The following is a 23,723-nucleotide window of genomic DNA, read 5'->3' as shown; positions in this document are numbered from 1 at the left end:
TTTTAGTTCAAGCTGTAAAATTGTTTTAAAGTTATATTTTTATAGTAAATAATGTAAGCTTCATAAAGATGTCTATTTTCACATATTTAATTTTTATCTTTTAAATTACAATATTTTTGTAAAATCACTAAAAAACTCAAGATTTTGATTTTATTTAAATGCTATGCACTAACAAAACTTGGACATACAAACAATTTTCACTTTCTACTTGGTATACTTTTTGTAAAAAAGATTTAGTCTTCAATGAGAATACTTTTAACAGTCTCCTCTTTTTTGTTTTTGAAGTACGGAGGCAAGTACTGGAATGTAGAATGTCGAATTCCAAATTTAGCCCTCGGCGAACTTTTGTAAATATTCGAAGGTAAATCTCTTAAGTTATATTTTGCTGGACCTGGACCGACTGGTCTATTTCGGATAACTTTTGTTCTTTCATGAAAGGTAAAAACTGGAGCTGTATTTCTTTTTAAACTAATATCATATGCAGCTGGACCTGGACTACGGTATGGGATTATTTCATCTTTGATTCTACCCAAAATACTATATTTTGGAACATTTACACGATTAGGTGAAGAAAGCCCGAGTTCTAACGGTGGTAGTTTGTACTGATTATTTGCAGGTAACGGCTGAAGTTTATCAGAGTTCTTTCTCCACTTCATAGTTAAAGCAGGGGAATTTTTGTAACCAATAAGCCCCTGCTTTTCGTGAGGATAGGAAAGTGGGCTCGGTCCACCATTAATTTTTCCATTTTGAGGTCTATTAGTAATTCTAGCTGAAGGAGCACTGACCCTACCAAAGCGAGTCATATAAGACTTTAAATCATACATATTAGGTCCAGGTTTCTCACATTTTGTAGAAGAAAAAAAACTTTTTCCTCTCCCTCTAAAAGTATAAGCAGGCCCTGTTTTAAAAGTTTGATCGTGGTTTGTATATCCGATTAAATCCGGTAGTCTGTATTTATTCGGGCCAGGAATTGAATACTCTGCAAATATTTTAGGCCTACCTTTTTTATAATTGTATTCCATCGAAAAAGTGACATTTACAAGTACAACAACTAAACATAAACAAACTTATACAAAAACTAAAACTAAACAACAAAAAAGTAAAAAAAGGAAGTCGAAAAAATTGAAGTGTTTTTTGTATCCTAGATACTTACACGTCACTATAAAAATAGAAAGGTAAATATTTGTTAAAAAAATTACGGAGAAATCATTGCAAGTTGAAGATAATAATATAAATTAATTTTTATTTCATGTTCTGGCAATTACTAAGTTTCACCGCTGAGCGAATTCTCAAATTGCAATACTGTAACGAAAAAATTATAAAATGAAAAATTATGCAAAAATTTATTTAGATGCAATTAAATTGGGTAGCTTGAAAATCATGCAAATATTTTCATAAAAGTAGCAAATATTTTGCATATTTGCTGAGTTAGCTTTTTTTTTTTTAATTATTTTCAATTTATACCCTTATTTGTACCATTACCACCTTAATTTATACCCTTACCACCTTACCTAAACTTGAAAAATAATTAAATATACAAATTTTAATAACTCAAACTAAAATAACATGAAAAAAAGCTTTCTTTTGCTGACTCTGCAAGTATGAATTGCTACTTTTACGCTAATGACTTGCATGACTTTCAAGCTACTCGTTAAATTATGATAAGATTAAGAAAATTGTAAAAACACGGTAGTTTTTTTAATACTTTATAATGGCTAAATAGATTATTGTGCAACAATAAATAAAAGTTGGTGTGGAGTTTTAGATCATTGTACAAATACATACAGCAAAAATTATTACTGGTTGTTATGGTTAAGTTTAAAACTCTACTACTATGCAGTATAAAATGGCTTGAAATGAAAAAGGTTTATTTTTAAAAAAATTGAGCGTTATTTTAAACATAAAAATTAAATTACAGTTTATTGAACGAGAAAAAAAGACGCTCAAAATATTTGGTTCTAGGACATGGTGCATGAAAAAGCTTTTGGTTATTGAGAGACCACGGACACCTTTTAATGTCTTATCCAGGAAATGTGTTGGTTAAAATTAATGTAGAGAAAATTATAAAACACTTGGAATACTGTAAAAATTATTACATGACTAATAAACTCAAAACCAAAGGAATTTAACTAGTAAACTTTAAAAATTAAAATATTAAAAATAAATATTCAAAATTTCAAACTAATCGTTTATTAATACAGATCCTAGCGAAGCAAGTTCGCTGGAACATGTAATAAAAATGATTTGCACAGTACTTTTCTTTATTAAACTGAAATATGTTTTTGTGTGTTAAACAAGTTAACACACTTCCACTGAGTTCTCAAGATCTAAAAAGTAACTCAATATTTATATGTACATTAATATAAGATAAATGTATGTTTTTAATACTGATAATATCTTTTGAATTTTTCTTTAAGAATAAGTACTTAAAAAGCAGAGACCCAAGCGTTTTTAAAGCTTCAAGCCCTTTTTCAAAACTCCGTTTAGAACATAATTTATGCCAGTTGATGCTAGACGAACTGAAGGAATTTTTCAGAGGTCAAACTTTTATGTCTTTAAAAATTGAAAATAAACGTCTAAGGAAAAAAACTTATAAAAATATAGATTTTTTAGGAAATGAACTAATTTTTGTTCATATTTTGCCAAAAATTAAAAAAAATATTGTTTAATCAGTTTAAATTGAAGTTTCAATCAAAAAGAACATAAATTACATTAAAAAAAGTAGTGTTTCATTGTTTTTTGCCGTTAATACTACAGTAGCAATTAAACAACTAACGTATCATCCTCAATTGCTTGATATGTATAAATATGCATTTTTTAAAACGTTGGTTGTAGAAGATTAGATTAATAAGAAAATCCAGCTTTTTAGCATATAAGCTAAAAATTTAAATTAATATTTTGATGTAACATATTTTTATTAAGTACTATTGTCTCAATATAGGGGTTTTCTATAAGAAATAGAGAATGGAAAGGGTATAGAAACATATAGGTTGAAACTCGAATGAAAACTAATTAGTTATTTACATGAACTAAAAAGTACAAAGATAACTACATCACACTATACTAAAACTACAATTGAACACAAATGATCTAAGTTTACTAATAAGTATCTTAGAGCTTAAGTCAGAGAAGCATCTTAAATTTAACCTGTTTGTAATAAAATATACTAAATCACATCGCCTTCACCAATTACTGCCGAACCACCAAAAACTTTCAAAGTGTTGTTTATTCTATATTAAAATCAAAGAATTTTTTTTTCTTACGTATTCATTAGAAAGAACTTAACTCCTTCAAATTAAAAATGTTGTTTTAGAAACTGGGAAAACTGTTTTAAGAAAGCTTAGAGAATGTTTTTATTTTTACAAAAAACCCCATATCTATTCACACGCTTTAAAATTATAAAATGAAATAATGATTTCATTACACTATACTTCAATTTTTAGTAAATATATTATGTTTGATTGCTTGAAATAAGAATACTAAGGTTATAAATTATTAGACATGTTGTCTTTGATAATTAAAAAATTTTTTTTTGCAACTATTTTTTCTATTTTTATTGCTAACTTTTTATTGATCTTAATATTGATGTCTTATTTAGATATAATCATTACATAATACCCTAATATACACACGTCACACAGTGTTTCAAATGGCACAAATACTTTGTTTAATCAAAATAAATTTTGTTGTAATGATATCTTAAAAAATAGGTAACAATTTTCATTTTAAGCTAAAAGTTTTACTTTCTCGTGATATACTTTTTTTGGAACGGGTCTAAATTGCACGAAGAAAAAATTGCACGAGGTTACTAAATTGTACGAGGGGACTAAATTGCTCGAGAACAAAATTGCACGAGTGCAAAAAATTTTACAAAGCCAAATTTGCATGAGGGTACAAAATTGCACGAGGGAACAAAATTATACGAAGACGATTTAGCACCAAAGGTCAATTTTTCACCACTTACATATTTGCACGAGAGTAAAAAAATACAGAAAAAATAAAAATAAATAAACATTAAATGAAAACTAAAATATTATTTAAAAAAAAATACTGACCGAGGGTAATGGTTAGGGGTAACAGTGATTTTAAGAAAAAAAAATAATAAAAACTATTATGAAAAATAAATAAAAAGCAAAAAGCTATTAAAAAAAAGCTACCGACCGAGGGTAGGTTAGGGGCAGACATGTTAAAAAGCTCTGCTTTGTTTACTCGAGCGTGAAATTACTAACTTAAAACAAACCAAAGTTTATACGCTTCATTGCTGAATTACCATAGTAACTATTAGCATTTTACCAACTCTGGTTAGGGGTAACAGTGATAGTAAAAAAAAAATATTAAAAAAAAATTATTAAATTATTAAAAAAAAAAAAAATTGTCCCCGAGAAAAATTGTCTGCTCGTGCAAAAGTGTCTTCAAGCAAAAGTGACCCTTCGTGCAAAAGTATCTTCGTGTAATTTTGTGCACTCGTGCAATTTAGACAGCTACCCACTTTTTTTAGCTTTAATAACCATCAAATCTTCAGACTTTTGGTTTAAAGTATAAAACAACTTTTTAGTACTTCAAATATATTATAATTCACAAATTAAACAAGATTAAGGTACGGTTACATAAGTTTTTTAGGGTGCATAAGCCTATATCTAGTTCAGCGCGATTCTGGTCAACTGTGCACAAGTAGTTTGGTAATAGTGTGCAGTTATTTAACTAGTCTTAGAGAAAGTAGTTGTGTACTCATGATATCTTGCTTTGAACATTCTTTTAGTTGAATCTAAATATGATCTATGAAAAATATCAGATATATAAACTTTTGCTTGGTAGACTACATTTAGTAGGCAACATTTATTGCTGACCGGCTGCTTTTTTTAGATTTGCAGTTACATAGACTTTTATCATTATTTGTTTTGTTATTAGTTTTTGGTTGTGTCTATTTTTAACAATAATGGCTTAATGCAATTTACTCGTTTAGCGACTCGATATTTATTTATTATTATTGGAGTTGAAAGGCTCAAAATATTTATACAACTTATTTTATATAATTAAATAAAACATACCAGATTTGTTGTTATGCACAGGTAACATGTCAAAAACCTTACGTAAAAAAGCGGTTAAATATAAAAGCTACGTTTGTAAAAGTTCTTTCCATAAGTTTTTATTTAAACAAACCTTCATTAAGTTAAATTCATTGTAGAAATATTGACTAAGAAATGTTTTTCGGACAAGTTAAAATGAACCAGCATATAGCCGGTGGTAATAACCAGGTGTGTAGACAGTGCTTATAAGAAGCTAACGCCGTTATGTATACTTTGAACTAAAAGGAATGCCTAAACAAAGAAACAATTTTTTTTTTCTGCCGACTTATAAAAATATTCTCCTAAAGTTCAATGTATTCTATATTTTTAAGTTTATTGTGGTGTAGGACACTTGTGCAAAATCTTTTGCCTTGCGTCAAAATTTTGATAATTTAAAGGAATTAATGTTTTTCACTTGATGTTATATTTTTCTTTAAAAAAAACAACAAATAAATATAGTAAAACTAATTCCCAAAAAAAAACTATTTTTCACAAACAAAATAAGTGCTAGTTAAAATGATTGTTGTCTTTGATTTCTTGACTGAACTGGAAATAGCTTGTTTATGGGTGTGGCTAAGGGAAAATGAGAGAATAATATGAGAGATCAAGTGATCTACAGTCCAAAGTCCAGGAAAATGAGAGAATCAAATGAGAGATCGCGTGATTTATGGAAAATTCTAGAAAAAGAATTCAAAATCTATAAATACGCCCGATCAGAGCATGAAGCGGGCAATCCGCCTCGAAACAAGCACGAAGCGACACTCTGCTCCGCAAAAGAAATAACAGCTACCGCCACTTTCGGTAGAAGATACTATCGTCAATCTTCAAGCAAGAAGATTTCAACAACCACCTAATCGAAGAAGCCCACGCATTCTGTGGCATCGAGAATCTAAGTACTGCAAGTACTCTTTCATCAAATACCCTATGCTGGATTCCGAGATTGAGTCACAGCGTTCAAGGAGATAAAATTGAACATTCATCTTAGCAATTAAACCCACACAGACTGAGCGTCAACCTTGGCTACACTTCTACGAACAAGTTGTTTTCGTACTGTACATTAATTCTATCGTAGTATTTATACATATTCATGTTATCATATCTACTCATTATTGTATTTGCATTGTAATATTTATACATATTTATATCATCGTGCCTATTTAATATCGTATTTTATCGCCACGCTCCGATTACGGAAAGGAAAAGAAAACAGACCACGCAACGTTCATCAAGGTTCTGTAAACGAGGTGGACCAACGTCGAGTGCCAGAAGCTGAGCGACCGGAGACCAGTGACACGTCAAGGAGGGAATCCAGAGCACGTTTTCCTTCTAAATGTTACTTTAAGTGTCTATACTTATTGTGAGCTGTCATTGCGTTTATTTGTACATAATAAACCAACATTACTTAGTTTCATTATATTTAGTTAAATAAATTATATAATTATGTCCTTAAAACCCTTAAAAAAGGCATTAGTCTTGAAAGCACCGCGAACCCGTTCTCGCACCGAAATAAGTTGTTCCGAGACTACTGCTAACCTGGAATCTGATGAGATTGTTGAGCCTGAGACCGAGGCAATTTCGAAGGAAATCAGCGAGGCTCCTAGTATGGGTAACAATAGTGATTTTGTAATTTTCAGTTGTAAAATATTATTTTTGCATAAGTTTTCTATTAAATTACTTTTGGTAGGTTTTCTTTAAAATACATATAGCCTCCATTTTAAACAAGTAAAAAACGTAACAACAATTTTTAACCATCTTACATCTATCCAAATTAAATTTTTCGCAAAAATTTGATTTTTTACCAAGTGTTTTGAAATAGCTAATCTTTTTATCGCATTCTTAATTTTCTCAGATTTCTTTTCTTTTTCAGCTGATATAAAAAACTTACCTATGCAAGCAAGTATATGTTCTTCGATCGTTTTTAAGCTGTCTTGTTGTTAGATCGATATAGCTATTGTCCCACACACAACAGCATTTAAATCAGTATATAACTATGATTTTGTGAGACGTGGCTATCTGGTCTTTGCCTTCAGGTGTCAAAATAAGACTTGAGGTAAAAATTACTCTGGGTTTTGCAGCTGAAAAAGTAAAACTTATTAGTTGCTTATTATACTTTTCAAATTAAACAAATCTGTTCAAAAACTTATTATCTAAAATAAGCTTGTTTAATTTAAACTTGAAAGACTTGTATTTTAAAATATTTTGGTTAAAAGTGCAAATTAATTAGCAGTGCGAAGTGCGAACTCATGTTTTGCAAGTTTAACCGACTGTGCGAACTAACAAAATACAAACTACATTCAGAATCTTTATAGCGTGATTTGAATCTAAATCTGCAAATGCATTTAAAAGGCAACTTTAAAAAAAAGTTAGCTGTCTGATTTAAACGAGAAAATTGAAGCTAAAATTTCAAAGAAACGGTCATTAAGTAATCAGAATTCTTTATTTATAGACTCAGAAACCCTGCTGGCAAATATACTTCCAAGTTCCAACCCAGCTTTGCAACAAAAAGTAGTGTATTAAACAAAAAGAACACATTATATGTACATTATTGTTTGTTGAACGTTTTTAATTATTTTTTGAAATGTTATTGTTTAAACAAACTAAATATCATTAAAAATTGTTTTTTTTTCAACAAATATTAAAATTTTAAAAGTCAATTTTAGTTAGTTCTTAGTTTAAATTGGGTTAACACCGTAATCAAAAGTAAAACCTTTACTTTAAGAAACTATTAAAAATTCCCAATAGGGTGATATTTGGCATCTAAAAAATCCCCTAAGTAATCTTAATATGAAGAAATAAATGCTAGTATGTACCTAAAATTATTAACTAAATTTTTTTATATGAGTCTAAATATATTTACAATCTATCTTAATTTGACTAGTATTTATTTACAGGGTATAAAAAGAAATCTTTATTTATTAAAATAACTAACAAGCTTAAATAGATGGTTAGTAAATTTTTATAAAAGTATGTGTATTTTTAGTATAAAATGTGTAAGAATCTGTAATAATTGTAACATAGTTATCTTTTTTGAACACAACCTTAATGTTTTTAATTCATTAAGATGAAAAAATTATAAAGTATTTTGTTTACTGAGTAAGTTTTATAAGTTTTGAAAATGTAGATAAAAATGACTTTTTAAGTATAATTTCTTGTATATGTGTGGCTGGATTTTGATATTGCAACATTCAGATAAGAGAGTTACTGGGTCAATGTGATCAAGCCACACTAATCAATTTCACTACTCATTTAAAGTAAATTTAATTAAAAGCGTTACAATCTTGTTTAAGAAGGAACATATTTAAAGTAATTTGAAGTGTAAAATATTAAGGGTATAGGGGGTAATCACATTTTTCACAATTTGATCTTATTTTATAGAGTTTTAACTAAACTACAAGATGCTGTAATGAAATCAACATGCTATTTTATATTTTTTAAAGCATGTGAATAAATATGGAATTTTCTGTAAAAATAAACATTCTATAAGATTTCTCAAAACAATTTTCCAATTTCAAAAACAACAATGTTTGATCGAAGGAGTTAAATTCTTTCCAATGAATACTTAAGAAAATATAAATTTTATTTTCTTTTAATATAAAATAAACAACATTTTGAAAGTTTTTGGCATTTGGTAGTAACTAGTGTGCTAATATGTTGTGCTATAAACACGTTAGATTGAAGAATTAATGATTTCTACTTAAGTTCTAAGATACTTATTAGTGTTCTATGATCATTTGTATTTAACTGTAGTTTTAGTAAAGTGTGATGAAGTTATAATGTATCTTTGTGCTTTTTTAGTTCATGTAAATAAAAGATTAGTTTTCATTGAATTTGTGTATTAAAATGTATGTTTCTATACGCTATATGCCCTTTCAATTCTCTATTACCCTCAAGAACCCCTATATTGAGATACTGTTTTTTACAGATTTTAAAAGTTCAAAGTAGTTTTTGAGGTATAGCAGGTCAACGTAGGAGGCAACAATAGGCTCCTTACAGGATAGTAAAAAAAATTAACAATTTTTATTTTGTTGTAAAATTTTTGTTTTTAATTTTTAAAATTTTTGTTCTAACAGGATTTTCTAAATATTGCAAGGAACATTTTCTGAAAGTTTGAGGTAGTTATCTCAAAAACATAGGATTAGATACATTTTTAGTCATTTATAACTATTTGCTGTTTTAGTTTGCGCCTCCTATAAAGAACCTATTGTTGTCTTTGACTTTGACCAGCAATATTTCAAAAATTATTTTAAGTTTAAAAAATATGTAAAAAGCAACTTGTAGCTTAGTTAAAACTCAATAAAATAAGATTAAATTGTGAGAAAGTGATTTAACCTCCCCATGCCCTTAAGTATGTAAGACCTTATGTTGTAGGTGTACATTCTATGATTACTTTGAAAAATTTTTGAGTTTTATTTCATCAACACTTAAAGATCAGCACATACATAAAAAATTTTAGGTAATTAACTAGGATGATGTTGCACCATTATCAAACTGGAACTGTATTCATATTCATTAAACTTAGGCTCTAAATCATAACTTAAGAATGTGCTTTTAACAAAATAAATACATCTATAAAGTAAACACTTTAAAAAAACACATACGTAAAGGTTTGCATCTGCATAAGGTACTCATTAAATTTTTAATAACACATTTATCTATAATATTTATGAATAATAATGATAATAATTTCAAAATAATGCACGAACACTTGTCCTATTATTTATTAGTGTTTTTGTGAATTTTATTAAATACTAAATAACTATAACTATTTATAGTGGCCTTCTATCAATAATCATAAACTGAAATTTACACTAGATATTGCACTTACAATTGATAAAGAAGGGTAAAAAAGGTCTTTAAGTACTTTTAATGGTAGTTTTGAAACTTATACTAGATATAATGGTGAAACATCATCCTAGTTAATTACCAAAATCTAAAAATACAGGTAGAAAGTATGTAATAAATATATACTTACTAAAAATATATAACAGAATGCATTTCATTTTGTTTAAATTTATTTAAGTACTTTCAAATAGGACTCGTCAGAAATTGTTTCCTACTGGATTATAATGAATACAAATTGAAATAAAATTATACTGCAGTTTTAAGATATAAAATGACGTAATAATAAAATGTTTAAAATTAAATAAGTTCTAATGCTAAACAAATTTGGTATACTAATAAAACTCGGTAGAATTAAAACAATCTAATTAAAGAAGCAATAAAAATTTTAAATTAAAACTATGCTTAAAAATAAAGATTAACAAGAAACTAATTACTTTAAAATTACTAATATAAGGATTTAAAAAGTCTAGTTTGGTAAACAAACTTTTTCTGCTTACATAAGCTGGGCCTTAAAGATTGAATACATAAGGCTTCCAGAATATGCAATTGAAAAGAGTTCTCCGCTCTCACTAAGACTGAAAAATTGTCCGTTTTATTATTTTTTAACACACTCAGGACAAACAAATGTTGCCCAATCGCCGAGAATTATTTTTAGTAAGTTATGCACCGGAAAAAAGCTGTTCAAATATATACTTATAAAATATCTCATAGCTTTTTATAAGTTTTTTTTAAAGTTCTAAGGAAAGTTAACTTAATATTTAAAAAGTATTTAAACTTATAATAAAGATGATGCCTTTTAAATCTAGTATTAAAAGAATATTATTATGTTTATCTATATAAAAAAAAATATATACTTCATATGCTGCTTTATTGAACCAGTTTTGAAAAAAAAAACATTAATCTTTAGTTTATGAATATTCTAACTTGTTTGTGCTGCCACTTTGGAAATAGTAAACTAGCTTTGGAATAGTATAAGAATAAAAAAATCCATGAAAAGTTCTAAATTTTGTTGAACAACTGCTGCACTTTAAGTTATAGTACCCCGGTTTTTATTATGTGGTCCAAATGTACATAAAAAATAATTTTGCCCAGATGGTTTGATAAGACTTAAAAGTAGATAAATATAGAAGTTAAAAATCTATCCAAATTTTATTTCAAATGTTATTTTTAGTTCCTCAAAAGTTTAGATACATTACTTATAGTGTTGCCACATATTTCGAAACCTTTAAAACTCAGGATTTTATGATTTTTTTAATCTAATGCTTACTCAGGATATTTTTGATGCTTTATAAAAAACTCAAGATAGTTTTAAGATTTTTTAAAAATTCAAGAAGATCTGTAGATATTAACTGAGATTTAGTTGATGTAGTTTCAATATTTGGTTTATATATCCAAATTTGTTCAACAACTTGATTTTGAAATGCCTGTTTATTTTTTTTAGTTTTGTGGCTAGCCCTTAGCTACTCTAAAAAAAAAAAAAATTTAAATTGTGTTTTATTGTAAATCTAATTTACTACCATACTTACATTAAGTTATTAACAAGCTTTAAATAACCAGTTAAATAGATTTAAAATTTAAATGTTAAACCTTTAAAAACAATATTTCACATTATTTTATTAAACTGTTATATAGAAGTTTTTTCAACTTTACCCACAAATGGTCGCTTCATTACTTTGTACTTAAGCCCGCTTGTTTAAGATCACAATAGCAGTTTCTTGCGACTATTCCTGCCTGATGAGTCCTAATAAGGACAAAACCGGTCGTAGGATTGTCTCCGATGCTGTTGTTGATCTTGCGGTAAAGTTCATTGTTTATATATAGAAGCATATATATTAGGCTTTTCTCTTTGTTACGTAAAAGAAGAATGATTAAGAGGTACAAGTGGTTTGAGCTAGAAATTTTTTTTTTTAAAGAATTTAGAAAAAAATATCAGTTTGACTCAGGAAAGTTTAAGATCATTCAGTGTAATTTTTTTGACTCCAGTGGCAACCCTGTAAATAATTTTAATAAAAACTGTAGTTAAAGAAAAGTCCAGTAAAAAGAATAGTTTTTTTTAAACTTACCCATAGAAATAAGCTGAGTGTTTTAAGTTTTTCAATGAACTTATTTAAGTATATGTGTATCTATTTTTTTATTATATCCTTATAGTAGTACCTTTTTTATTGTCATTTAACTAAGAAATTTTGTACAAATCTCAGGCTCTCACAGCTAGCCAAATATCTACATCATCATCTTCCTCTTATGATCCAACTCAGCAAGATGAGGAAGTATTTGAAATAACAGATTTCACAACTGTTACAGACTGGGAACGATTCTCAGCACAAATTGAAGAAATTGTTGGAGAATGGCAATTAAATCACTACATTAAGTTTATTCCACTTTTAAAAAATGAACTTGCTACTGGAGATTGGGAAGTTAAGACCTCAGTTGTAAAGTTTGTGAAAAGTTTTTTTTTTGTAATATCAACTTATTAATAGTAAAATATGTTTTTTTATGTAATATAAAAAAAAAAAATATTTCTCTCTTTTGTAGCTATATCAGTATTTTAAAAAATCATTTAAATATAATTTTTAAGCGTTAAAAAATTCTATTAATTTGTTTTTAATAACTATTTTTTGTAAATAAAACAAATTACTAAAACATTTTTCTTTAAAGGTTTGCATCAGTTGCGTTTCAGCTAACACTTCATAGATTAAAGCAAAGAGAGAACACTGAACAGTACCAAACAGATGATTTAGATGATGAAAAAATTTTACCTCAGTATGCTGATGATATGATGAATATTGATAATGATTTTCCACCAAGAGCCCATTGTTTAGCCAGGTTAAATTTGGCTGCTTTTAATAAACATACTAAGATATTAAAAATGTTAGTTATATTTTCTGCCTAACTCTCTATTAAATAGAGTTGCCATTACCAATGCAATATGTATATATTTTTTAATTTGTTGACAAACATGAAATGACTAGTTTGATAATTTTAGCTAGTTTAATTTGTTTTTGATATTGTAAGGTGAATGTTTAAATAATTTATTTAATAATTAAAAGACTGTGTTTAATTTTCTAATAAATGAAGAAATTTAAGTTTGTTTATTTTAAAATGCTAGCATAAACTATATTATATTGGGGTTGGACTTTTTTTTAGAAAAACTAACACTTAATCTTTTATGAAAGATTAAAGCATTATTATAAAACGGGCCTTAAGTTCTTAATTTGGTTAAAAAATGGTTAATTACTAAAACAGACATAACATATATAAAAAAAATTGAAAATTATAACCAAGGAAACTAAGAATATATTATTACTGTTTTATATACTTGATCCTTTTTGATTAGGAGTATTTTATTTTTCTCTCTTAAATTATAAACGTACACCTTGTTTCTTTTTTTATTTAAAACTTATTTTCTTCATATGTAAATATAGTATGCTAATTTTATTATGTTATACTTAAAGTAAAAATATATTTTTCGTCATGGTCTTAATCATAGAATCTCTTTTAATTCATAATTTAATTTTTGTTGTAGTCGATATTTAGATTAAATGTTAATGTTGTAGGTGGTATGGCTTACGGTGCTTTATGGTCCTTCAACCTTCAGAAAAGAATGAATCCATAAATTACACCAAGATAAATCTTTTGATGGGTTCAGTAAATACTGCATTACACAACACTTCATGTGATGTTCCGTTATTTATGCAAGTTAAAGAAAGCTGGCATCGTTTGTATGTAGGTTTGTTGAGTAAACAAAATTTAAAACATAAAATTTTTTAAAAAACTAACAAAATAAGTAAAATTGAAATTAATTTAATTTGTTGAATGTAAAAAAAAAGATTTGTTTTTCTAAAAATAGTATTTTTTGTTTGAATTTTTAGTTTGTAGATTAATACTTGTATACTAGTTAGAAAATTTCAAAATAAAAGACTTAAAGTTATGGTTGTCACTGGGTCAGTATATTTTCAATGAAGTTTTATGTTGAACATTGTTCATTTAGTTTTTTTGAAGTTTACTTCAATAATTTTTAGTTAAATTAATTTTTAAATGCTAAGATTACTTAATCTGTAAACAAAATTATTTTGTCTACAAAAGCACTTTAGATAAAGCAAGAGCTTAAAGGTATTTTCACATTTTTTTAACTTAAGAATAAAATAGTTAGACTTGTTTTTCAATACTGTTTTACTTGAAATAATAAAAGCTTAAAGAAGTCATAAAAAAAATTATTATTTGCAACCATCATTAAATAAGGTAAGGGATCAAGATTGTTGTATAATGATTAAGAATTAGTTTAAACAGTTTTAAAAACTAATATTAAGTTCAAGAAAGTAAAAGTTAAAAGTATGTTATACGGTTGTGAATATGGTTGTAAAATTTTGTTTTTTGGATCATGGTTAAAAAAACAAAACTCCTAATTTTGACTTTTTCACAAATTGATGATTTGAACTTGCCACCTAAAGGCAAATTAAAATTTGAAGTAAGAAACTATTAACGTATCAACTTAAGTAAAACGATAAAATTAAAACATGCAAGCTTAAAACTGGTGGTTTATATTTGGTAAGTTAAGAGTTATAGTATACTATATTAGCGTGTACTTATAAAAATACGAATTTTCATCCAATCAATATCAATTCCAGATTATTTACCATCTGATTTATTTTTATTCTAACTATATTCTACCTTTTTTTTTTTTACTTTATAACTTATTCTACCACAAGCCGTTGTTAATTTAGACTTTAACTAATCCAAATATAATTAAAATGTTATGTTTTAATAAACCTGTGTATATCTAAATTGAGGTATCGACTATTTTTACTACATTACAATAAGAATAAGTTTTAAAACCAAATGTAAAATGTAATCAAATTAGAGACAAATTAGATATCTAACTGTAACAAAATTGCTTAACTAACAAATGAAACTACGTGATAAAACTTTTTTTTACTACTTAAATTATTAATGTGAGCATAAACAGCTCTAATTTCATTTTAGTAAAATTATTAGTACATTTGCTTTGTAAACCAAAATTTGTATCACTAAATAAAGTTTATAAAATACTCTTGTGTAAAATAACACTACAACGTTAGATTTGTATCTAAATATATTTTTTTAAGCTATTAGAAATTTTTTTTTAAACTGTTAGAAAAATGTTAGCTTAAAACACTTTTCCAAAATAACCTTTCTAAACTTTCCTAAAAAGCATAAATTAACAATCACAGCATATTATTTCAAGTTCAGCTAATCGTACTACAAACTGTACCATTATTACTTCACAATTATTATAAAAAATTTCAAAATCTAAATTTCTGTTTACTATTATAATAAACTGGAACTTACTGAGGAGCACATGAAATTTTACATTTCATGTGTGAAACAGCTGTATAAATTATAGTTTTTATATAATTAGATAAATATTTAGCTCCAATTTAATTTGTCGAGCACTATCGACCAGAAATTTTTATAAAACCTTTAATATATATATATATATATATATATATATATATATATATATATATATATATATATATATATATATAAAATAAGGTTAATATTCAAACTTAAACACCTTCTACTGAGCCCACTTGAAGGGCTTTTAAAAAATTTATTGAAATGACGACTTAAAAAATGCTGGAACATATGTTTCATAAAGACAAAAAAGATTGTCTCTAATCTTCAGCCAGTTCAAATTTAAAATAAAAAGCACTTTGGTAAACAAAGATGCAAACGTTTACAAAAAAACAAAAGCAATATGACGTAGGAATTGAACATTGTACATTACAAATATTCAGTACAAAAATCGATCTACCATCTAATTAATCAAACAACTAAAATTAACGAAAACAACAGTTAATTGACTATAAAATACTTCAAATTTGTTGTATTTTAAAAGGAGCTTTTTCATATGTCGACAAGACGATATGAGTTCACTCCTCTTACTTAAACAACCTTCCTTTTTTAAGGCATACATAACGGCTGTTGATTCTTTTAAGCACAGCCTACAAACAGCGTTGTTACTATCTGCGATTGGCTGTGCTCTTTTTATCAACTCCCAGGTTAATTTAAAATCAATGTTTTTGCGCTTAAGGCCGCAAACATACTTCGAAAGCTCAGTTTCATTTTCGTATACACCACCTTTAAAGGATTTTTTATGGTTAGCATACCGAAAACTGAATTGAGTGGAGCATAAACCGATGTAGAACTTCTTTCTAAGGTCAGTGTTAACTGTTGCCTTGTAAATAATGTTCTCTGACCGGCAATTACTAAAAGTGTCCTATTCCTGCATGCCAAACATAAAAGAATTTATAATGGCACACAATCGAACGATGTTAGACACGCAGGACAAAAAGAGGCGAATGTGTGACTGGAAAAAACAAGAATGCCCGGTAAATGGAAGTTGCCTAATGGAAAATATTATCTAAAAAGGGATTGTCATAACTGAAAACCAGACCAAGTTTTATGTTGGCTCGACTGGACTATCGTTCAAGAATCGCTACACAAAGCACAAGTACAGCTTCAAACACGAAAACATAAAAATACGACAACATTATCGCAGTACATTTGGAAACTAAAAATAACGAAGTTAATTTTAAAATTCAGTGGGAAATATTAACAAGCACGAAAAATAAATATAGTTTAAAAAACGGATGTAAATTGTGTAATGCGGAAAAAATCGAAATTTTAAAAGTTAATAAATCAGAATCTCTAAACAAAAGAAACGAATTACAAACTGGCTGCATACATTATCGTAAACAATTTATCTAAAAACTATGTTAATAATTTTGTCTAAAATCAACTATCTATTATTACGTAATACCTAATTTTGTATAATTTTATTGCTGTACTTACAAGTTTGCTTTTCATCGAATAAAACTTGGCTGAAGACGCGTATTAAACGCAGAAACAGCTGTCCCAAGCAAAAGTTTATTTTGTGTTTTTTAATTTTATATATATATATATTTATTTATCTAATTGTATAAAAACTATAATTTATACAGCTGTCTCACACATTAAATTTAAAATTTCATGTCCTCCTCAGTAAGTTACAGTTTATTATGATAGTAAACAGAAATTTAGATTTTGAAAATTTTATAATAGTTGTGACGTAGTAATGATACAGTTTATTGTACCATTAGCTGAATTTGAAAATAATACGCTGTAGCTGTTAATTTATGCATTTTAGGAAAGTTTAGAAAATTTAGCTCCAATTTAATTTTTTGAGCACTATCGACCAGAACTTTTTATAAAACCTTTAATATATATATATATATATATATAAAATAAGGTTATTATTTAAATTTGAACACTTTCTACTGAGCCCACTTGAAGGGCTTTTAAATAATTTATTAAGATGTACGATTTTAAAAATACTGGAACATATGTTTCATAAAGACAAAAAAAGATTGTCTTTAATCTTCAGCCTTGTTGACATATGAAAAAGCTCCTCTTAGAGTACAACAAATTTTGAAGTATTTATAGTCACTTAACTGTTGTTTTTGTAGATTTTAGTTGTTTGATTAGTTAGATGGTAGATCAATTTTTGTACTGAATTTTTGTGATGTACAATGTCCAATTCTAACGTCATATTGTTTTTGTTTTTTGTAAACTTTTGCATCTTTGTTTACCAAAGTGCTTTTTATTTTAAATTTGAACTGGCTGAAGATTAAAAACAATCTTTTTTGTCTTTATGAAACATATGTTCCAGTATTTTTTAAATCGTACATTTCAATATATTATATATTAAATAAGGTTATTATTTAGATTTGAACACCTTCTACTGAGCCCACTTGAAGGGCTTTTAAATAATTTATTAGAAAAATAAGATTTAAAAAATACTGGTTATACGTGTTTCATTAGACTAGACGCCTTAATCATCAGCCAGCTAAATTTAAAATAAAAAGCCTTTTGCTAAACATAGATGCAAAAGTTATACAAAAAAACAAAAAACAGTATTACGTAATATTGTGCATTACAAAAATTCTGTACAAAAATCTTTTTTTCTCCCTTCCAATTCGTATTTCTGTTTTGTTTCTTAAAGTTTTTACTTCTTTTGATAATCCCTTTGCATTCACGTGTTTTTGGTTATTCTTGTCATTTTTCCTGCTCTTAAATGTTGTTTAGTCTAATGGTTTTTTTTTATCTAATAAGAGAGTGTATTACTTTTAGGATCTGCTTTAAGTCAAGGTATCAGAAGCAATTTTGAAGTAGCAAGCTTGAAACGAACTCCGCCTCAATACTCGTCGTTATCAGGCCTTGTTCAGGTGTTTAAAACTAAACTAAAAAACTTGGCAAGTTTTAATCCTGACGATATTAAAATATCCGCAAGGTAAGCATTTAATTTTTAAGTATATTAGTTTAATGCAGTTTTTATTTACACACTTATTATTTTATTTATTTATTCAAACTGTAGTAACAAAGCTACGCATCATTAGTTTAATTCTTATTATTAACTAATTACATAATGTTTTCTTAATAATTATTTCTAGTTATTATCTGTTTTCTAAATACATAGTGAATACTTAAATTTGTTAGCGACTTAAAAGGTAAAAACTATTATTATATTTATATCACTCAAACGACGTTATTATATTAGGAACGAGTCAGAAATGCACGAAGACAAAACTGCACGAAAGGTCAATTATGCATAAAGATAGTTTTGCACAATGACAAATTTGCACGAGGATATAAAGTTACAGGAGGGGACAAAATTTCAAGAAGGATCAATTTTGCACGGAGGGTTATTTTTGCACGAGAGTAAAAAAACAGAAAAAAAACAAAAAAAAAACTAAATAATAAATTTAAAAAAAAAAAGCTACTGACCAAGGGTAATGGGTAACAGTGATAGTAAGAATACGATTAAGAGAATAACTAATAAAAATCATTATTCAAAAAAATAAGAAAAATAAATAAAAATAAATTAATTGAAAAAAAAGCTACCAACAGAGGCTAAGGGTTAAGGGTAACAGTGATAGTAAAGCAAAACAAATAATGAAAAATTAAAAAAATTAGTTAATAAAAAAAACAAATTTTACTGATCGAGGGTAAGGGTTAGGGGTAACAGTGATAGTAAAAAAAAAATTAGTTTATTAAAAAATAAAAATAAGTAAAAAACTCAACTCGTGCAAAAATGACCCTTAGTGCAAAAGTGTTCGTGCAGTTTTCTCAACTCGGGCAAATTTGACATCTGCCCATTATATTATACCTTTAAAGTGAGCTAAAATAATATACCTATAGTATCAAAAAGTATATGATAAGCACTTACTGAGTTATAATAAAAATAATACAACTAAATAGTCATGTTATAAAAATATAAGAGCATCAATATTAAAATTTGTTTTGTTTGTGTTGAACTACTACATTTACTCAAATGGTGAGCTACGATTGATTCTACTTAACTAAAGTTTGTTGCTTGCACTTCCTTTTAACTTTTTTTCAAAAAATTGAATCATATTCCCTTGCATAGTTAAATACAAAAGTATAAGAACAGTATAAACTGTTTATAAAACCTGGTATAAAAAGAATAACTTCAATTGTTAAGTTTTAAATAAAAACATACAATGCATAACCAACAGAGCTATTAAAATTTGCACGGCCGACTGTTTGGATTTATAATTTGACACTATTTACAAAGTTTTTCTCATTAAGTTACCCTGCAACAGTCATCAAGAAGACAATTAAGACAACTCAGTCCAAAATGAACCGCTTACCCTTTTTCGGCCTACATCCTTGCCCAGTCTACCTCCGCCTTCCTTATATCGGAATTTTATATTGCTACATGTTGTGTACTACATCAACCGCTCGCTTAATGGAATTGTGAAAGATGCCACACCTACCTATAATGTCATTGCGGAAATGAATACGTAGGTCGAACATATCAACGTTTTCACGTCAAGCGAGAGCAGCATGTTACGAAAAAGCTAAAAAGGTATTTTTAATGGCCGCGTTAAGCCAAAAGGTGAACAATCATCTATCCATGAACACTTCCTGAAAACCTTAGTTGTGCGGAGAACTACCTGGATAATAGGTTCAAAATTCTATCCAGAGCAAGAAAATCTTACCATTTTTCGGTTCTAGAATCTTTGTTTATTAGAATTCGCGAGCAGAAAATTTGCAAACAAAGAGATTTTTACAGTTTAAAACTTTATAAATAGCGTGTTTTTAGTATTATTTTTGTCGTTTTTTGTAATGAACTTTTTATTTATTTTAGTTTCAAATAAAATTTCTAAAATCTATGTTTCTTTTAACAATTTGTCTTATAGATAACTTCATACCAGCAAAGTGTAACTTAACTCTAAATTAAACCTTTTAAACAGGCTTTTATACTTTATGAAGTAACTATTTTTAGCAAGACATTTCAAAATCATTGTGTATATCTAAATTTACACTATATTATTATCACTTTTTAGCAAGATTATTCTGATGACGCGCTAAATGAAATTAATTAATAAACCATTTTTAAATGAGTGACTTATGTTTAGATTTCTAGTTAAATCCAGTACTAAAACCAAACTATTTAAGTTTTAAAGTACTTAGTTTTAGTTCTAGTATAAATATATTAAAGTATGGTCCTAGTTTTGTAACTTCTTAAAATCAAACATAGGGATAACGGGGTGCTATCAATCAAGCTAGTTTGATATTTAGCTAAAAAAATTAAAATGTTTCTGTCTGTTTTGATAACAGTGTTTTTAAAATAATGCATTAGCATTTAATTTGTTTGTAAAACACGTTTTTATTCTATATTTTGATTTAACTGTTCAAAATATAGGTTTAATCGTTTGCTAACAAAAGATCCTAGTGAAACAAGTTCACTGGAATATAAATAAAAACAAATTATACAGTAATCTTCCTTTATTGTACCAACATATGTTTCTGTGTATTAGCAAATCAACACACTTCAACTGGGTTCTGTAAAAATATAAATACTGTAATGTAAGAATAGAAGCATAAAATAAAGTAGGTGTATACATGTTTTCGTTAAAATTAAAATAAAATAATTTCTACAGATTTTTACAGGTTAATAGTAAATAATAGGTAAAATACTTAATTAAATTTTACTAACTTGTAAAAATCTGTAGAAATTATTTTATATTAATTTTAATGAAAACATGTATACACATACTTTATTTTATGCTTCTATTCTTACATTAAAGTAATTATTTTTTTACTGAACCCAGTTGAAGTGTGTTGATTCGTTAACACACAGAAAAATATGTTGGTACAACAAAGGAAGATTACTGTATAATTTGTTTTGTTTTGATTTTATTTATATTTTGCTTTAACTATTATTATACTTGTAAATAAATTTAATTGTTGAAGATATTGAGTACTAATGACTTAAGTTTGTAAAATTATGTTATAAAGTTATGTAGGTTAGATATCATAAGAAAATATTTACTGATAAAATTTAAAAAATGAAATAACTGACCGCGAATAGTTGATACTATGAACTTTCTAATCAGAGACAAAAAAATTTAATGTGTGAAATAGATTTTAAACAAACTACAATTTTTTTTGCACAAAAATCTGCAACTAAACTATATTTACCGTTATATTTATTTAATTTTTTTTATTGTGTTTTAATACTCTGTTTGAGTCTTTAAGATATTGTAGTTTTGATAATTTCATTTATTAGACATTAAAGTTCTTATTTAGTTAAATATGTAGCTGTTTATATGAGATAAAGTAAAAAAATACTTGATGCTTTTTATACGAAAATTATAAAAAGCTAACTTCTAGTTTTTTTTAGTTTGGTAGTATAAAAATTCTAAATTTACAACTAACGCTGCTTTCCAGGGTTGCTTATACTCTTACTAATTGGGGAAAGGATAAAAAATGGCCTGTAAAGCAAGATTTCAATGAAATGGCATCAAATTTTAGTCAGATAGCCAATGGTTGTGTTGAAGATCCAATTTCACAACTACAATTAAATGCAACCTGGAACTCCACAAGTCATGCTGCAATTCATGACAATGATGTTGCAAGGGGATTTGATGCGCTTGTTGCCCATGAATGGTCTGTGAGATTGAGGTTAGATTTACAAAGTTTTATACAATTTTTAGGAATATGTATAAGATTATTCATTAGTTACCAAAAGTTTAAATGTTTTACAGGGTTGCCAAAAAACATTTAATTTGACAATTTAGGCAAATATTAACCTGAAAACCTAAAATTATGAACAAAATTACTAAAATCCTGAGAAACCTGGAATTTTAAACTGTTTTAACATGTAAAGTAACAAAATTTCTATTATATACGAAAAATATATTATAAAGTAGTGATTTACTAAATCCAAAAATTTTTGATTCGGCCGGTTCCCGATCCGAATCTTATTTCGAAATTAGGATCCGGCCATTTCCGAATCCAAGTATTTTAATAGTTGGAATCCTAAAGATTTAAGTTGCTTCTAATGCAGTACTACTACTCATTTTGAATGTTGGATCCGGCCGGATCCGAAACCGATAATTTTAATAATTGGAATCCTAAAGATTTAAGTTGCTTCTAATGTAATACAATACAAACTTACAAATAACAAATATGCATTATATAATTACTTATAAAATCATACTGATTAAAACTGATCTTTTTATTCCTAAAACGACACAATAACATGGTAAATTAAAAAAATATATAGGAAAAAAATATATATATACCTTCAATCCAGGTCACATAGTAATCTACCAGATCCAAGACCTTGAACCGACCATCTTTTGCTAGGAACCAGATCCGGCCGGATCCAAGCTGATATTTAGTTGGATCCAGTTAGTTTGGAAAGACTTTGTTTTTCGCGATCAGCTTCTTTCAGTTTTATATACTTATATTATTGTGGTTTGAATATTTAATGTATATCAAATTAGTCAGGTGAAACAGACTAATTAAGCTTTAGTTAATTAATCATTTGTTATAAAAATGCAGTACAGTAGTTTATCAAAAAGTTATTAAGTTCTCATCTCAGTTTTGAACATTATCTAATCTACTTTTGATGCAAGTTTGACAAAGTTTTGGAGTAAAAAATATTTTTTAAGTTCCGTTAAAATAAATTAAGGGAGATGTGATTTGGCTTTCTTAATAAGTACATAGAAACAGGGTTTACACACAGTCAGGGTAATTAAGGATAGTTTTGTAAGTTTAAGAAATTTTAAAGTTTCAGAAAAAAATATACTCGAGATATTAATTTAAGTAAGATTTAGTTCAGGGTTTCCCAAAATGGTCCAAGTGACAAAATTCAGGGGGCCATGAGCAGCAAAGGCGCCAAAGGTTGGGCCATGAGCAGTAAAGGAGCCACAGGGGGGGGGGGGGCATGAGGTCATAATTTGAAACTTACACTAGATATTCTGGAGTTACTGATGAAGATCAAAAAACAAAGGTCTTAAGTGATTTTGTAGTAGTTTTGAAACTTACACTAGATATTCTGAAGTTGCTGATAAAGAACAAAAAAAAAAGTTTTAGTTGTTTTTTATGGTAGTTATGAAACTTACACTAGATATTCTGGAGTTGCTGATGAAGAGCAAAAAAAAAGGTCTTGGGTATTTTTTATGGTAGTTTTTGAGTAATCTTGTTGAAGGGGGCCATGGTTTTTCTAAATTTCTTTTAAGGGGCCCTTTGAAAAAAGTTTGGGAAACCCTGATTTAATTGATTTCAATTTCTTATAACTCAATTTTTTATAACCATATTTTTTGATAAAAACTTTGATTTTAATAGTTTTGAAAAGTTTTAAGGCTTAATAAGTTTTTAAGTTTTAATAATTTTGAAAAGCATTTTAAGGTATTTGATAAAACTCAAGAAGATTCAGTACAGTTTCATTGCCAAAAGAAGGGCAACCCTATAGAAATA

General features: G+C 27.2%; 2 protein-coding genes across 2 annotated transcripts in view; one reads left to right on the top strand and one right to left on the bottom strand.

The window, feature by feature from the left end:
- Positions 1–233: 233 nt before the first annotated feature.
- LOC145833427 (ciliary microtubule-associated protein 1C-like) lies at positions 234–824 on the bottom strand. Its single transcript, XM_082940605.1, has one exon. It carries the CDS (start codon positions 822–824, stop codon positions 234–236), a length of 591 nt encoding a protein of 196 aa, XP_082796731.1.
- Positions 825–7,911: 7,087 nt separating this feature from the next.
- Positions 7,912–23,723, top strand: part of LOC145833739 (rab3 GTPase-activating protein catalytic subunit-like) — a 28,079-nt gene continuing 12,267 nt past the window's right edge. Inside the window, exons 1-6 of the mRNA XM_082940898.1 lie at positions 7,912–8,010; positions 12,107–12,342; positions 12,564–12,731; positions 13,463–13,635; positions 18,060–18,219; positions 21,687–21,920. Coding sequence (XP_082797024.1) covers positions 8,008–8,010; positions 12,107–12,342; positions 12,564–12,731; positions 13,463–13,635; positions 18,060–18,219; positions 21,687–21,920 — 974 coding nt within the window. The 5' untranslated portion in view covers positions 7,912–8,007. The remainder of the gene's footprint in view (positions 8,011–12,106; positions 12,343–12,563; positions 12,732–13,462; positions 13,636–18,059; positions 18,220–21,686; positions 21,921–23,723) is intronic.

This window comes from Thalia democratica, chromosome 4 (assembly GCF_965202585.1).
Source record: "Thalia democratica chromosome 4, ktThaDemo2.hap1.1, whole genome shotgun sequence".
In the NCBI taxonomy this organism is placed as follows: domain Eukaryota; kingdom Metazoa; phylum Chordata; class Thaliacea; order Salpida; family Salpidae; genus Thalia; species Thalia democratica.
This window is presented reverse-complemented; position numbering and strand designations above follow the sequence as displayed.